The sequence below is a fragment of the Melozone crissalis genome, unplaced genomic scaffold, assembly GCF_028551555.1.
Source record: "Melozone crissalis strain CALT ecotype California unplaced genomic scaffold, PUWL_Pcris_2 ptg000441l_1, whole genome shotgun sequence".
In the NCBI taxonomy this organism is placed as follows: Eukaryota; Metazoa; Chordata; class Aves; order Passeriformes; family Passerellidae; genus Melozone; species Melozone crissalis.
The window spans coordinates 72,331-89,369 of record NW_026536165.1 but is presented as its reverse complement, the minus strand read 5'-3'; the positions used below and the strand labels follow the sequence as shown (position 1 = coordinate 89,369).

The 17,039-nt window shown below is 58.3% G+C and overlaps 2 protein-coding genes across 2 annotated transcripts; one reads left to right on the top strand and one right to left on the bottom strand.

Moving 5' to 3' along the window:
• Positions 1-2,280: 2,280 nt before the first annotated feature.
• CFAP126 (cilia and flagella associated protein 126) lies at positions 2,281-5,947 on the top strand. Its single transcript, XM_054294991.1, has 5 exons — positions 2,281-2,292; positions 2,544-2,606; positions 3,126-3,203; positions 4,050-4,215; positions 5,874-5,947. The coding sequence occupies exons 1-5, from the start codon at positions 2,281-2,283 to the stop codon at positions 5,945-5,947; spliced, it is 393 nt and encodes a 130-aa protein (XP_054150966.1).
• A 2,954-nt stretch (positions 5,948-8,901) lies between these two features.
• On the bottom strand, positions 8,902-14,372 carry SDHC (succinate dehydrogenase complex subunit C). Its single transcript, XM_054294985.1, has 6 exons — positions 14,314-14,372; positions 13,958-14,014; positions 13,363-13,464; positions 12,604-12,665; positions 11,493-11,656; positions 8,902-9,059 (listed from the first exon to the last, which is right to left on the bottom strand). The coding sequence occupies exons 1-6, from the start codon at positions 14,331-14,333 to the stop codon at positions 8,955-8,957; spliced, it is 510 nt and encodes a 169-aa protein (XP_054150960.1). The 5' UTR covers positions 14,334-14,372; the 3' UTR covers positions 8,902-8,954.
• Positions 14,373-17,039: the final 2,667 nt, after the last annotated feature.

The following is a 17,039-nucleotide window of genomic DNA, read 5'->3' as shown; positions in this document are numbered from 1 at the left end:
CCGAAAAAGCTTCGAATTTCTACAAAATTCTTCCCGAAATCCCACAGAATGCCAGAGAATTCAACCCAAAAATTCCATAAAATATTTCAAAACCCCCCAAAAGTCCCATAGAATTCCATAAAAGCCTTCAAAATCCCCCCAAAATTCCTGTCCTGGAGCGCCCTCGTGTGGCCACCACGGGGACAGCGACAGCAAGCGCCAGCCGGACAAAGTGACGGCAAGAGCGGCTCAGAAGCCCAAAAAAGCCTTAAAAAGTTTCGAATTTCTACAAAATACCACAAAATCACACAGAATTTCCCACAAAAATCCATAAAATATTTCAAAATCCCCAAAAATTCCTGTCCTGGAGCTCCCTCGCGGGGCCACCACGGGGACGAGGGCAGCGACAGCCAGTCCGCAAAAGTGACGGCAGGAGCGGCTCCCGAAGCCCAAAAAACCCCAAAAAACCTCAAAAGCTCACAGAATTCCTCCCAAAATTCCATCAAATATTTCAAAATCCCCAAAAATTCCTGTCCTGGAGCTCCCTCACGGGGCCACCACGGGAACTGGGACAGCGACAGCCAGTCCGCAAAAGTGACGGCAGGAGCGGCTCCCGATGCCCAAAAAACCCTAAAACCGCCCCAAATCCTACAAAATTTCTTCGGAAAACCCATAAAATCTTACAAAATTCCACAAAATTCCATAAAATATTTCAAAATCCCCAAAAATTCCTTTCCTGGAGCGCCCTCGCGGGGCCACCACGGGGACGGGGACGGGGACGGGGACAGGGACAGAAAGAGCCAGCCCGACAAAGTGACGGCAGGAGCGGCTCCCGAAGCCCCAAAAAACCTAAAAACCCTCAAAACCCCACAAAATGCCCCAAATCCCCCCCTCCGTTCCACTCTCCCCTGGTTTTATTGCTTTATTTTGGGGTTTGAGCCCTTTTTTTACAGCCACCCCATTTCCAGACCCTCCCAGTTTGGCGTCCCCATTCCCAGTTCCCAAATTCCCCATTCCATTCCCCATTCCCAGTTCCCATTCCCAGTTCTCCCAGTTCATTCCCCATTCCCAGTTTCCCCAGTCCCATCCCAGTCCCCCCACGGTGTCATTGTCACCCTCTGTCCCCGCCCCGGCCCCAAAAGCGGCCCCGTCCCCACATTTGGGATTTTTTGGGGGTTTTTTTTGGGGGGCCGGTTCGGAACGGAGCGAAAGGAAAACGAAGCCCAAAACCAGGAAAAAAAAAATGGAGAAAAAGGAAAATGAAAAAAAGGAAAAAATGGAATAAAATTGAGAGAATTGAGATGGGAGTGGCGTGACGGGGACAGAGGGGACAGGGAGGGGACAGGGGATGGGGACAAAGGTGACAAAAATGGCAAAAGAGATGGGGACAAGGATGGGACCGAGGGGACAGGGACAGAGGGGACAAACTGAGCGGGACGCTCCAAGCTAAAGATGCCCGGAGGTGACACTTGTGTCCCCAGCTCGCCCCTCTCAGTGGCCTGAGGTGGCTTCTGTCCCTTCCTCAGGGGGACACGGGGGTGGGGAAGGGAACAGGGGACGTGTCTCTGTCCCTGCTGTCCTTATTCCTTGTCCCTTTGTGTTCCTGTCCCCTCCTGTCCTTATTATATTTCCTGTCCCTTCGTGTCCACTCCTGTCCCCATCCCTGTCCCTGTCCCCTCCTGTCCCTATTCCCTGTCCCTGTGTGTCCCCTTCTGTCCCTGTTCTCTCCTGTCCCCGTCCCTTTGTGTCCCTGTCCCCATCCCTGTCCCCTCCTGTGCCTGTCCCCATCCCTTTGTGTCCCCTTTGTGTCCCTTCCTGTCTCTGTCCCTATTTCCCGTCCCCGTCCCTATTCCCTGTCCCTGTCCCTTTCGTGTCCCCGTCCCCTCCTGTCCCCATCCCTGCCCCTGTCCCTTTGTGTCCCCTCCTGTCCCTATCCCTGTCCCTATTCCCTGTCCCTGTGTGTCCCCTCCTGTCCCTGTTCTCTCCTGTCCTTGTCCCTGTCCCCTCCTGTCCCTGTCCTTGTCCCTTTCATGTCCCTGTCCCCTCCTGTCCTTATTCCCTGTCCCTTCATGTCCCCATCCCTGTCCCCCTCCCTGTTCCCATCCCATTGTGTCCCCTCCTGTCCCCATCCCCGTCCCTGTCCCTTCGTGTCCTCTCCTGCGACCCGCAGGGGGGCGGAGCTACTGAGGGGCGTGGTCAGAGAATGGGCGTGGTTCCGACTGATGACGTGTTTGGCCCCGCCCCCGTGGGTCCCGTAACGGCCGCCAGGGGGCGCGCGCGGCGGTTGCCGGGCAACGCAACATGGCGGGGCAGGTGGGGGGGGGCGGGGAAAACGGGGGAAAAAGGGAAAAAAATTGGGAAAAAATGGAAAAAAAGGGGAGGGAAAAGGGGAGGAAGGGGGGCAAAGGTGGGAGGGAAGAGAGGGCGAAATGGGGGGGAGAAAAGGGGAGCAAAGGGGGAAAAATGAGGGGACAAGGGGGGATAAGGGGGGACAGGAGGTTCGGGGGTCTCTGGGGAGGGGCCCGGAGGGGTCCCGGCTCTGAGCGGCCCCTCCCCCTCCCCAGTACGAGGACGCCTTCAGCCCCCCCCGGCTGCAGTGCTGGACCGTGCCCCGCCCCCCCCCAAAGGTACCCCCCGAGCTCGGCCTTGACCCCCCCCCCCCGGAGTGGGGGGGCATTGACCCCCCCAGACCCCTCCTCAACCCCAGCCCCGCCCCCTCAGAGCCCTCTGAGACCCCCAAACCCCTCCCAGGACCCCCCCGAGCCCAGTCCTGACCCCCCCGGGACCCCCCAACCCCACCCCAGGACCCCCAAACCTCACTCCAGGACCCATAAACCCCTTCCCAGGACCCCCAAACTCCATCCCAGGACCCCCAAACCTTCTCCCGGGGCCACCAGGACCCCTCCCCAGCCCAGTCCTGACCTCCCCGGGACCCCCCAAACGCCACCCCAGGACCCCCAAATCCCTTCCCAGGACCCCCAAACTCCCTCCCAGGACCCACCACGACACCCCCAACCCGGTCATCACCCCCGGGACCCCCCAAACCTCACCCCAGGACCCCTAAACTCCATCCCAAGACCCCCAAACGCCTCCCAGCCCCCCCCCCCCCCCCAGGCCGGTTCTGACCCCCCCAAATCCCCCCTCAGCTGCCGACCCCTCGCCCCCCCACCCCGTTCATCGCCGACGACCGGGGGCACCTCCTGCCGCACGTGCCGCGATCCAAGGTGAGCCCCGGGCAGTTTTGGGGTGTCCCCCCCCACTTTCGAGACAGTTTTGGGGTTCCCCATCGCTCCTGGGGCAGCTTTGGGGTCCCCCTCTCGCTCCTGGGGCAGTTTTGGGGGTCCCCCCTGCTCCCGGAGCGGGTTTGGGGTCCCCGGGGGACACCTGGGACAATTTTGGGGTGCTCCCCCGCTCCAGGGCCGGTTTGGGGTCTCCCCCGCTCCCGGGACAGTTTTGGGGTCCCACTTTCACTCCTGGAGCAGTTTTGGGGTCCCTCCCGATCCTGGGACAGGTCGGGGTTCCCCGGGGGGACACCAGAGCAGTTTTGGGGTCCCCCCCTTCTATCCCGGGACAGTTTTGGGGTCCCTCCTCCGTTCCCGGGGTCCCCTACCACCCTAGGGGGGACACCAGGACAGTTTTGGGGTGTCACCCCCCTGTCCCAGGACAGTTTTGGGGTGTCCCTCCCCGCTCCCGGAACATCGGGGCACTTTTGGGGTCACCCGCCAGTGCCGGGGCAGTTTTGGGGTCCCCTGACACCCCCAGGGGGACACGGGGGCAGTTTTGGGGTCTCTCCCCCCACCTGGGGCAGTTTTGGGGTCCCTTCCCGCTCTCGGGATCCCGGGGCAGTTTTTGGGATCCCCGTGAGGGCACCGGGGCAGGTTTGGGGTCCCCACCCCCGTTCCCGGGGGCACAACGGTGCCACCCCCGCTCCTGGGGTAGCTTTGGGGTCTCTCCCCGCACCCGGGGCAGTTTTGGGGTCCCCCCCGCTCCCGGAGCCCCGGGGCAGTTTTGGGGTCTCTCTCCGCACCCGGGGCAGTTTTGGGGTCACCCCCCCGCCGTGCCCCCTGCAGGTGTCGCCCTGGGGCACCTTCCTGGGCACGTGGGCGATGCCAGCGCGGATCCCCCCGGCCCGGCTGGACCGCAGCGCCCGCGAGCCCGGGGCGGCCGAGCGGCTGCGACGGGAACAGCCCCGGGAGCTGCGGAGGGCGTGCAACGGCATCCGGACACGGGTCACCGGCAAGGTGACACCCTGGGGACATGGGGACACAGCTGGGGACACAGCTGGGACATGGGGATAGACACAGGGAACAGCCCCAGGAGCTGCGGAGGGCGTGCAACGGCATCCGGACACGGGTCACCGGCAAGGTGACACACCTGGGGACATGGGGACACAGCTGGGGACACAGCTGGGGACATGGGGATAGACACAGGGAACAGCCCCGGGCACTGCGGAGGGCCTGTAATGGCATCCGGACACGGGTCACCGGCAAGGTGGGGACATGGGGACACAGCTGGGGCATGGGGACACACACAGGGACACAGACGGGAACAGCCTCGGGAGCTGCAGAGGGCTTGTAATGGCATCAGGACACATGTCACCGGCAAGGTGACACTCATGGGGACACAGCTGGGTACAGATGGGAACAGCCCCGGGCACTGCGGAGGGCCTGTAATGGCATCAGGACACATGTCACCGGCAAGGTGACACTCATGGGGACACACACAGGGACACAGACGGGAACAGCCTCGGGAGCTGCGGAGGGCTTGTAATGGCATCAGGACACATGTCACCGGCAAGGTGGGGACATGGGGACATGGGGACACAGCTGGGGACAGCTGGGACATGGGGACCTTCCTGGGGACACACACAGGGACAGCCCCGGGAGCTGTGGAGGGCCTGTAATGGCATTAGGACACGGGTCACCGGGAAGGTGACACTCAAGGGGACATGGGGACACATGGGGACACAGCTGGGGACACAGCTGGGTATAGAGGGGAACAGCGCCGGGCACTGCGGAGGGCCTGACACGGCATCTGGACACGGGTCACTGGAAAGGTGACACACCTGGGACACACCTGGGGACACCTGGGGATACACCTGGGACATGGGGACCTTCCTGGGGACAGCTGGGGACACACACAGGGACACACACAGGGACACACAGGGCCAGCCCCGGGCACTGCGGAAGGCTTGTAATGGCATCCGGACACGTGTCACTGGGAAGGTGACACCCCTGGGGACACGGGGACACACCTGGGGACACACCTGGGACATGGGGACACAGCAGGGACACCCCCAGGGCTCAAGGAGAAGCAGAGCAGGGGTGGCACAGAACAGATGGGAGAGAGGACAGGGGACAGCGGGATGGGGGACATGGGGGACACAGGGACATGGGGGGACACAGGGACATGGAGATGGGGGACAGGGGACATAGGGGGACAAGGGCATTGGGGACAGGGATGGGAGAATGGGGATGAGGGGACAAAGGGACATGGCAGATAAGGGGGGGACGGGGGATAAGGGGACACAGGGGGACAGAGGGATGGGGGACAGGGGGACACGGGGGGACAGGGACAGGGGATGTGGGGATAAAGGGACACAGATATGGGGGATGTGGGGACAAAGGGGGACAGAGGGACAGGGATGGGGGATGTAGGGGGGACATGGGGACAGAGGGATGGGACACAGGCATGGGGGATTTGGGGACAGGGGGACAAAGGGACAGTGGGATATGGGGACAGGGATGGGGGATGTGGGGACAAAAGGACACAGGAGTGGGGGACACAATTTTGGGGCTGTTCCCACAAGGAGCTCCCATTGTCCCCAGTGTCCCCAGTTCCCCCAGTGCTCCCCCATTTTGAGGGGCCCCCCCTGACCCCCCTCTCTCCCCCAGCTGCAGCAGCCCTGGCCCACGGAACCTTCTGGAAAGGACCAGGGGGGTCCCAGCGGGGGCTCCCCCCACGCTGAGCCCCCCAAACCTGGGGACAGCGCTGAGGGGGGACCCTGTCCCCAAAACCCCTCTGAGGTGGGACCCTGTCCCCTAAATCAGCCCTGTCCCCTGAACCCCCCTGAGCAGGGACCCCCCTGTCCCCTCAGCCCCTATTTGGGGGGTCCCCGTCCCCAAAATCCCCCTGGGGAGGGACCCTGTCCCCTCAATCCCTATGGCTGGGGACCCTCACCCCAAAATCCCCCCGGCTCCTGAGCCCCCCGAGGTGGCTCTGCTGTCACTGTCCCCTCCCCTGGGGACAATCCCCCCCACCCCAATCCCGCCTTTCACCCCCCTCAGGGGGGTCTGGGCCCCCCAAAAATGGGAAATAAAGGCTGGGAAATGCAGGAAATGCTTGGAATGAGCCCAAATCCTTTTGGGGTTTAGGGTTTGCCTCTGATCCTTCCTCCTCCTCCTCCTCCTCTCTGGTCCCTTGGGTGGATTCTTAATTAGGAAATTAATTGGGGATGGGATTGGGATGGGATCAAATGCCACACACCCCAAAATCCCAAATCCTGGAGAGGATTTTCACCCAAAAATCCTGGATTTTCCCCCCAAAAAATCCTGGATTTTCCCCCCAAAAAATCCTGGATTTTCCCAAAAAATCCTGAATTTTCCCCCCAAAAAATCCTGGATTTTCCCCCCAAAAGTCCTGGATTTTCCCCCCCAAAAAATCCTGGATTTTCCCCCCAAAAGTCCTGGATTTTCCCCCCCAAAAAATCCTGGATTTTCCCCCCAAAAGTCCTGGATTTTCCCCCCCAAAAAATCCTGGATTTTCCCCCAAAAGTCCTGGATTTTCCCCCCCAAAAAATCCTGAATTTTCCCCCCAAAAAATCCTGGATTTTCCCCCAAAAAATCCTGGATTTTCCCCCCAAAAAATCCTGGATTTTCCCAAAAAATCCTGAATTTTCCCCCCAAAAAATCCTGGATTTTCCCCCCAAAAGTCCTGGATTTTCCCCCCCAAAAAATCCTGGATTTTCCCCCCAAAAAATCCTGGATTTTCCCTGAAAAAATTCTGCATTTTCCCAGCAGGATCCCTCCCCACACGGAGCTGGGGCAGGAACTCAAGATGGGGTGAGGAGGGTCATTTTCCAAAGGTTAAAAATCCCCTAAAACTGACCCCAAAAACCCCTTTGCAAAAGTTAAAAATCCCCTAAAATCCGACCCCAAAACCCCTTTGGAAAGGTTAAAAATCCCCCAAACCCAACCCCAAAACCCACCAAAACCCCTTTGGAAAGGTTAAAAATTCCCCCAAAACCCCTTTGCAAAAGTTAAAAATCCCCTAAACCCGACCCCAAACCCCCTTTGCAAAGGTTAAAAATGCCCAAAACCCAACCCCAAAACCCTTTTGGAAAGGTTAAAAATCCCCCAAACCCGACCCCAAAACTCCCCCAGCTCCTCCAGAATTGCAAATTTTGGGGTTTTTTTCCCCATTTTTCCACGCTGGGCTCCTCTGGGGAGGAGGAGAAAGGAGAATCCCACACCTGGCTGAGGGACACGGGGCTGGAGGATCAGAGCCGCTTTATTGCGTTCCCCAGGGGACAGGTGACAACACCTGGGTGACAAAACTGGGGTGACAACAGCTGGGGTGACAAAGCCCTCCCCACCACGAAACCAGGACGTTCCCACTGCCAGGAGGCTCCAAAATTGGGATTTTTCCCCCCAAAAATGGGCTGAATAATGGAATTTCTATGGGGCTGATGACCCCAGTGGTGGCAGGGTGGTGGCATTGAGATGTCCCCTGTCACCCACCCCTGTGGGGCACTCTTGTCACTGGCAGGAGGCTCCAAAATTGGGATTTTCCCCCCAAAAATGGGGCTGAATCATGGAATTTCCAGGGGGTTGAGGACCCCAGGGGTGGCAGCAAGATGTCACCTGTCACCATTGCCTTCCCACTGGCAGGAGGCTCCAAAATTGTGATTTTCCCCCCAAAAATGGGGCTGAATCATGGAATTCCCAGGGGGTTGAGGACCCCAGTGGTGGCAGGGGGGTGGCACCGAGATGTCACCCCCATGGGGTGCTCCCCACTGGCAGGAGGCTCCAAAAATTGTGATTTTCCCCCCAAAAATGGGGCTGAGTAATGGAATTTCCATGGGATCCAGGACCCCAGTGGTGGCAGGGGGGTGGCAGCGAGATGTCACTTGCCACCACTGCCTCCCCATTAGCAAGAGGCTCCAAAATTGGGATTTTTCCCCCCAAAATGGGCTGAATAATGAAATTCCCACAAGTTTGAGGACCCCAGGGGTGGCATTGGGGTGGCACCGAGATGTCACCCCCGTGGCACTGCTCCCCATTAGCAGGAGGCTCCAAAATTGGGATTTTTCCCCCCAAAATGGGGCTGAGTAATGGAATTCCCACAGGACCCAGGACTCTGAGCGGTGGCAGGGGGGTGGCACTGAGATGTCACCTGTCACCCACCCCCGTGGGGCGCTGCCTCAATGGAGCTCCTTGTGCCGCTGTGGTGCCACCCCGGTGCCAATCCCACTCGTGGGGACACAGATCCCGCATTGTCCCGGCCTCGGGGACACGTGGGGACACCACGGGGACAATGGGGGACACCACGGGGACACCACGGGGGGGGGGGGTGGGGCAGCTCTGCTCATCCCGGGATTTTGGGGAGGGGGATGGGAGGGAGGGGCGGGATTGCCAGGATTCCCGGGATTCCGAGATTCCCAGGATTTCGGGATGGATTCCGGAATTTCGGGATTCCCAGGATTTAGGGATTCTGGAATTTCGGGATTCCAGGATTTTGGGATTCCCAGGATTTTGGGATACTGGGATTTCCGGAATTCCGGGATTCCAGGATTTGGGATTCCGGGATTTTGGCATTCCCGGGATTTTGGGATTTGGGGATTTTGGGATTCCCGGGATTCCAGCAGTCCCGGGATTTTGGGATTTGGGGATTTCGAGATCCCAGGATTTCGGGATCCCGGGATTTCGGGATTCCCGGAATTCGGGATTTCGGGATCTGGGAACACCCCGGGGCTGTCACAGCGCCGCCAGCGCGGCCGAGGACAGCAGGGTCAGGGCCAGCACCAGCAGCCCCGACTGCGTCACCTGCGGCAGCTTCAGCCCCTTGCCCAGGTCCCAGGCCTGCGGAGACAGCGGGGACAGCGCTGTCACTTTGTCCCCAGAGCGGGGCAGCTTCCCTCAGTGTCCCCTGCTCCCGCTCCCCGTTCACAGCCCCTTTTTCCCATTTTCTATCCCCCTTTTTTTCCATCCCCTCTCCCCTTTTTGCCATTTCTTTTCCCCTTTCCCATCCCCTCTCCCCTTTCCCCATTTCCTCTACCCATTCCCATCCCCTTTTTCCCATTTCCTCTCCCCTTTTTCCCAATTCCTCTCCCCCTTTCCATCCCCTTTTTCCCGTCCTTTTTCCCATCCCCTCTCCCCTTTCCTTTCCCACTTTTATCCCAGTTATCCCACCCCCTTTTATCCCAGTTTCCATTCCCTCTCATCCCAGTTATCCCACTCCCTCTCATCCCAGTTCCCGCTCCCTTCCCATTCCCCACTTCCAGCCCTTCTCCCCTCATTCCATCCCCTCTCCACACTCCCATTCCCACTCCCACTCTCCCCATTATTCCCATTCCCATTCTCCCCATTCCCATTCCCCTCAATTCCCATTCCCCATTTCCCATTCCCACCCTTCTCCCCGATTCCCATTTATTCCCATTATTCCCACTCTTCCCATTCCCATTATTCCCATTTCCATCCCCTCTCCCAAATTCCTATTCCCATCATTCCCATTATTTTCATTCCCACCCCTCTCCCCATTCCCATTATTCCCATTATTCGCATTCCCACTGTCTCCATTATTCCCATTCCCACTCTTCCTAGCTCCCATTCCCATTATTCCCACTATTCCCATTATTCCCACTCTCCCCAGTTCCCATTCCTATTATTCCCACTATTCCCCATCATTCCCATCATTCCCATCATTCCCATTATTCCAATTTTCCCCATTCTCATTAATCCCACTCTCCTCAATTCCCATTCCCATTATTCCCATTCCCACTCTCCACATCCCTGTTATTCCCATTATTCCCATTCCCACTTCCCCTATTCCCATCATTCCCATCATTCCCACTCTCCCTTCTCCCTGGCTCCCATTTCCATTATTCCCACTCTCCCCATTCCCGTTATTCCCATTCCCATTATTCCCATTCCCATCACCCCCACTATTCCCATTCCTACCCCTCTTCCCATTCCCATTATTCCCATTCCCATCACCCCCACTATTCCCATTCCTACCCCTCTTCCCATTCCCATTATTCCCATTCCCATCACCCCCACTATTCCCATTCCTACCCCTCTTCCCATTCCCATTATTCCCATTATTCCCATTAATCCCACTCTTCTCAGTCCCCATTCCCATTATTCCCATTCCCATTATTCCCACTTTCCCCATTCTCATTATTCCCATTAATCCCACTCTCCCCACTCCCATTATTCCCATTATTTCCATTATTCCCATTATTCCCATTAATCCCACTCTCCCCATTCCCATTATTCCCATTATTCCCATTCCCACTATTCCCATTATTCCCACTCTCCCCTCTCCCCAGTTCCCATTCCCATTATTCCCACTATTCCCATTCCCATCATTATTCCCATTATTCCCACTTTCCCCATTCCCATTATTCCCATTAATCCCACTCTCCCCAGTTCCCATTCCCACTCTCCCCATTCCCATTATTCCCATTATTCCCACTCTCCCCATTCCCATTATTCCCATTATTCCCATTATTCCCACTCTCCCCGTTCCCATTATTCCCATTAATCCCACTCTCCCCAGTTCCCATTCCCACTCTCCCCATTCCCATTATTCCCATTATTCCCATTCCCCTATTCCCATTATTCCCATAATGTGGAAAACCCTGAGCCCCCCAAACCCCAAGGGCCGTTCTGGGGTCGATCCCTCCCTGGGAATTCCACAAATCCACAATTCCCAAAATCCCAGAATTCCCAAAATCCCCAAAATCCCAGAATTCCAGAAAACCCAGCCCTCCCTCACAGTCCCAGTTCCAAACTGGAATTGGCTCCCATAAAACCCCTCCAGCCATTCCCAATCTTTTGAGCCATTCCCAAAACTCCTCTTCAATCTCATGGACCCAGGCAGGTGGGACACCCTGGGGCCACCCCCATTGTCACCTGCTGTCCCCAAAAGGGTCCTGGGGACATTCCAAGTGCACAATTCCCAGTTCCACACCGCGATCCTCCCATAAAACCCCTCCCAAAGTTTTTGTGCCGTTGCCAAAATTCCTTCCCGATCTCAAACCCTGGTCAGAGGGGACACCCCGGTGCCACCCCAGTGTCACCTGCTGTCCCCAAAAGGGCCCTGGGGACATTCCAGGTGCAGAGTCCCCAATTCCACAATGGAATTGGCCCCCACAAAACCCCTCCAGCCATTCCCAACCTTTTGTGTCGTTCCCAAAATTCCCGAAACCCGCGCAGGTGGGACACCCCGGTGCCACCCCCATTGTCACCCGCTGTCCCCAGAGGGACCCTGCGGGTGGCCCAGGCCCTCACCAGGTGGCGGACGCCGTTCCAGGTGTGGTAGCACAGGGGCAGGGCCAGCAGGAACTTGGCCGAGCACACGAGGGTGGGGCCCAGGCTGAGCGCCCGCACCTGGGCCAGGTAATGGGGGAACTGCTCAGGGAGCAGCAGCGCGGCCACCGAGAACAGGGACACACCTGGGGACAGCAGGGACACGCCTGTCAGGGACAGGGACACACCTGGGGGGGACAGATACACCTGTCAGGGACACACCTGGGGGGGACAGATACACCTGTCAGGGACAGGGACACACCTGGGGGGGACAGATACACCTGTCAGGGACACACCTTGGGGGGGACAGATACACCTGTCAGGGACAGGGACACACCTGGGGACAATAGGGACACACCTGTCAGGGACAGGGACACACCTGGGGACAGCAGGGACACACCTGGGGGGGACAGCAGGGACACACCTGGAGAACAGGGACATAGCTGGGGGGGATAAACCTGTCAGGGATATACCTGGGGAACAACAGAGATACACCTTGAGAGCAGGGATACACCTGGAATGGGGACAGGGATACACCTTGAGAGCAGGGATACACCTGGAATGGGCATGGAACACACCAGGGGAAACAGGGATACACCTGGAAGAACAGGGATACACCTGGAGAACAAACAGGGATACACCTGGAAAGGGAACAGGGAGAACAGGGATACACCTGAAATAGGGATCCAGAGAGAACAGGGATACACCTGGAATGGGGACAGGGATACAGCTGGAGGACAGTGTGGGACACCTGGAATGGGATGGAACACACCAGGGGAAACAGGGAAGAAACTCGGGGATGGAAAAATTCAAATGGAAAAAAGTCAGAGAAATGGGGATGGAAAAAACAGAGACGGGGAAATTTAGTGGGGAATTTTAGGGGAGATTTTGGGGGGATTTTGAAGGGATTTTGTGGTGGTTTTGGTGTGGATTTGGGGGGGAATTTGTGGGATTTTGGGGGGATTTTGTGGTGCTAGAAAATGCAGAGCAGGGGCTTCCCAGCAAACCCCAAAGCTGGGAATGGGGGGAATCTGTGCTGTGGGAACCCAGGGGTGTCCCCAGGTGTCCCCAAGGTGTCCCCAGTGCCACCCACCGAGGCTGAGGGCGACGCCGGTGCCGCGGTGGGTGATGGACATGGCCATGGGCAGCGACCACCTGCAACACAAATGGGCTGGGGTCACCCCAAAACCCACAGGAACGGGGCTGGGGGGCACCCCAAAACCCCGGGGATGGGGTGGGGAGGGGGATTGGGGTGAATCTGGGGGACTGGGGGGAATCTGGGGCATTTTGGGATGGCCTGGGGTGAATTTGGGGGATTTTGGGGGGAATCTGGGGGAATTTGGAGGGTCCTGGGATGAATTTGGGGGATTCTGGGGTGGCCTGGGGGGAATCTGGGGGAGTTAGGGGTGGCCTGGGCTGAATTTGGGTGAATTCAGACTGTCTTGGGGGATTTTAGGGTGCCCAGGGTGAATTTGTGGTTCCTGAGCTGATTTTGGAGTTTCCAGAAAGATTTTTGGAGGTTCCCAGCTATTTTTGGGGTGGCTTTGGGCAATTTTGGGATGATTTGGGGTGATTTTGGGGTGGTTTGAGCAGTTTTGGGGTGATTTGGGCTGTTTTAGGGACGGTTTTGGGGTGATTCGGGGTAGTTTTGGGGTGGTTTGGTCTGGTTTTGGAGTGATTTGGGGTGATTAGACTATTTTTAGGACGACTATGACCATTTTTGGAAGGTTTTGGGGTGGTTTTTTGGCTGGTTTTGGAGTTCCCTGGCCGGTTTTGGGCTGGTTTAGGGGCGGTTTGAGTGGTTTTGGGGTGTTTTGGGGCAGTTTTGGGGTGTTTTTGGGGTGTCCCTCACTTGTAGATGCTGACGTGGGGGGACAGGGGCCGCCCCGAGCGTTCGTTCCTCTCCCAGAACCTCCTCATCTCCTCCCGGGCCGTGGTGGCCATGGGGACGGCCCTGGGGGAGAGAAAGGGACTGAACCCGACCCCAAAAACCCCAAAAAACTCTAAAAAACCCTAAACCCACCCCAAAAAACCCTAAATCCACCCCAAAAAAACCTAAATCCACCCCAAAACAACCCCTGAACCCACTCTAAAAAGAAACCCCTAAACCCATCCCAAAAGCCCCAAAATCCCTTCCCAGTCCGTCCCAGTCCCTCCCAGTCCATCCCAGTCCCTCCCAGTCCCTCACAGTTTGGTCCTAGTCCATCCCAATCCATCCCAATTCCATCCCAGTCCACATCAGTCCCTCCCAGTTTGGTCCCAGTCCACCCCAGCTCATTCCCAGTCCATCCCAGTTTGGTCCCAGTCCACCCTAGCTCATTCCCAGTCCAGCCCAGCTCATTCCCAGTCCATCCCAGTTTGGTCCCAGTCCATCCCAGTCCCTCCCAGTCCATCCCAGTCCCTCCCAGTCCATCCCAATTCCATCCCAGTCCATCCCAGTCTCTCACTGGTGCAGGGTGGGGCCGGGCCCCAGCCGGGCCAGGAGGCAGCGCCGCCCCAAACCCCTGGAAAAGAGAGAAAAAAATGGGGGAAAAATGAGAAAAATGGGGAAAAAATGGGACACCGAGGGTGACACCGAGGGGACACTGAGGGTGGCACTGAGGGGACACTGAAGGGACACTGAAGGGACACGGAAGGGACACGGAAGGGACACGGAGCTGGCCCGGCCCCGCCGCTCCCGGGCCGGAACCGAGACACCGCCTCAGGCCAGGCCCGCCCCCGCCCCCGATGTCCCCTCGGTGTCCCCTCGGTGTCCCCAATGTCCCCCAGTGTCCCCCGGTCTGTCCCGGCCCCTCGGAGTCACCTCAGAGCCAGCGCCGCCATCTTGGAGCCGCCGCGCCGGAAGTGCCGTGACGCAATTCCGGTTCCGGCAACAGGCGGGATCGATAACCGACATCGGTTATTGGTATCGGTATTGATATTGGTCATTGACAATGGTCATTGATACTGGTATTGATATTCGTAATGATATTGGTATTGATATCGGTCACTGGGAGCGATAACTGATATCGGTAATTGGTTTCGGTTATTGATATCGGTCACTGGTATCGGTCAGTGGGATCGATAACCGATATCGGTTATTGGTATCGGTATTGATATTGGCATTGATATCGGTACTGGGATCGATAACTGATATCGGTTATTGATACTGGTAGTGATGGTACTGATATCAGTGTTGATAGCGGTCACTGGGATCGATACCTGATACCGGTTATTGGTATCGGGATTGATATCGGTATTTATGTCTGATATTGATATTGGTCATTGATATCGGGCACTGGGATCCATAACCGATATCGGTTATTGATACTGGTACTGATGGTACTGATATTGGTGTTGATATTAGTCACTGGGATCGATAACTGATACCAGTTATTGATATCGGTCACTGGGAGCGATAACTGATGTCGGTTATTGGCATCAGTATTGATATCGGTACCAGGATTGATGACCGATATCGGTTATTGGTATCGGTTATTTATATCGGTATTTATATCTGATATTGATATTGGTCATTGATATCGGTCACTGGGACCGATAACTGATATCGGTCCTGTTATTGATCCCTGTTTTCAATCCCGTTATCAATCCCGTTATCAATCCCGTTATCGATCTCCATTATCCCCCTGAGCAATCCCCTCTTTGCAGTTTTTCCCCTAAAATCCCCCAAACCCCCCAAAATCCCCCAAACCCCCCCTCGCCCTGCCCCAGCTACGAGCACTGTGTCCCCCCCAATGTCCCCCACAATGTCCCCCCTCCCCGTCCCCCTCAATGTCCCCTCTATGCCCCCCCATGTCCCCTCTGCCCCCAATGTCCCTGTCCCTCCATGTCCCCCTGTGTCCCATCTCCCCTCTCTGTCCCCTCCATGTCCCCTCTCTGTCCCCCCCATGTCCCCCCCGTGTCCCCCCCATGTCCTCCCCCATGTCTCCCCTCTGTCCCCTCAATGTCCCCTTTGTCCCCCTCGTGTCCCCTCTCTGTTCCCCCATGTCCCCTCTCTGTTCCCCCATGTCCCCTCCATGTCCCCCCCATGTCCCCCCACCTCTGTCCCCGCTGTCCCCTTAATGTCCCCGCCGTCCCCTCCATGTCCACCCCATGCCCCCCCCGTGCCACCCCCTGTGTCCCCCCCCGTGTCCCCCCCCGTGTCACCGCCATGTCCCCTCTACGTCCCCTCTCTATCCCCACCATGTGTCTCCCACCGTGTCCCACCCTCTGTCCCCTCTCTGTGCCCCCATGTCCCCCTCCATGTCCCCTCTGTGCCCCGCCATGTCACCCCCATGTTCCTTAATGTCCCCCCAATGTCCTCCCATGTCCCCCCACTCTGTCGTCTCTCTGTCCCCCCCATGTCCCCTCCTGTCCCCTCTGTGTCCCTCCCATGTCGCCCCCCGTCCCCCTGTCCCCCCCACTCTGTCCCCGCTGCCCCCTCATGTCCCTCCATGTCCCCTCCACGTCCCTCCATGCCACCCCCGTGTCCCCCCCATTGTCTCCCCCCCATGTCCCGCCCTCTGTCCCTCTCTGTGCCCCCCATGTCCCCCCGCGTCCCCACCCTGTCCCCCCCCTGTTTCACCCCCATGTCCCCTCCCTGTCCCCTCCATATCCCCCCCACAATGTCCCCCCGTCCCCCACTCTGTCCCCCCTCTGTCCCCTCTCTGTCCCCCCCAATGTCCCCCCATGTCCCCCCGCTGTCCCCTCAATATCCCCTCAATATCCCCTCAATGTCCCCTCTCTGTCCCCCCCATGTCCCTCCATGCCACACCCGTGTCCCCCCCATGTCTCCTGAGTGTCTCCTCAATGTCCCCTCCCTGACCCCCCACTTTGTCACCCCTTGTCCCCCTCCATGTCCCCTCGGTGTCCCCTCCATGTCCCCTCCATGCCACCCCTCTGTGTCCCCGCCATGTCCCCCCATATCCCCCTGTCTCCCTCATGTCCCCTCAATGTCCCCTCCATATCACCCCACTGTGTCCCGTTAATGTCCCCTCAATGTCCCCTCAGTGTTCCCCCATGCCACCCTCATGTCCCCCACTCTGTCCCCTCAATGTCCCCTCCATGTCCCCCCATTGTGTCCCCCCATGTCCCCCACGCTGTCCCATCAATGTCCCCTCAATGTCCCCTCAATGTCCCCTCCATGTCCCTCACTCTGTCACCCCAATGTCCCCCCAATGTCCCCCCAATGTCCCCCCGTGTCCCCCACTCTGTCCCCTCAATATCCCCTCAATGTCCCCCCAATGTCCCCTCATTGTCCCCCCAGTGTCCCCCCGTGTCCCCCCAATGTCCCCCCGTGTCCCCGCTGTCCCCCCGGTGCCACATTCCTGCTCCCCCGCCCCCGCGGCGCGCGGGAATGCGGCCGGACAAAGGCCACCAGTGTCCCCGTCCCCCGGGCCACCCTCGGTGTCCCTCGGTGTCCCTCAATGTCGCCTTTGAGCGGGGTCCCCGCGGCCCGGCCCCCCCGCGCCCATTGGCCGGGATTTGGGGACGGGGCCACCCTAAAACCGCGTCCCCGCCGCTGTCCCCTCCGTGTCACCGACCGCCACC

What these genes read in the sequence shown, in the direction of transcription:
- CFAP126 (XM_054294991.1), top strand. An exon ending in TGCCCCGCCCCCCCCCAAAG is followed by an intron (nt 2,607 to 3,125) that starts GTACCCCCCGAG and finishes ATCCCCCCTCAG; the next exon opens with CTGCCGACCCCTCGCCCCCC. An exon ending in CATCCGGACACGGGTCACCG is followed by an intron (nt 4,216 to 5,873) that starts GCAAGGTGACAC and finishes TCTCTCCCCCAG; the next exon opens with CTGCAGCAGCCCTGGCCCAC.
- SDHC (XM_054294985.1), bottom strand. Translation starts at nt 14,333, where the DNA reads ATGGCGGCGCTGGCTCTGAG. An exon ending in CCCCACGTCAGCATCTACAA is followed by an intron (nt 12,666 to 13,362) that starts GTGAGGGACACC and finishes TTTGTGTTGCAG; the next exon opens with GTGGTCGCTGCCCATGGCCA. An exon ending in CGGCGTCGCCCTCAGCCTCG is followed by an intron (nt 11,657 to 12,603) that starts GTGGGTGGCACT and finishes TGCTGTCCCCAG; the next exon opens with GTGTGTCCCTGTTCTCGGTG.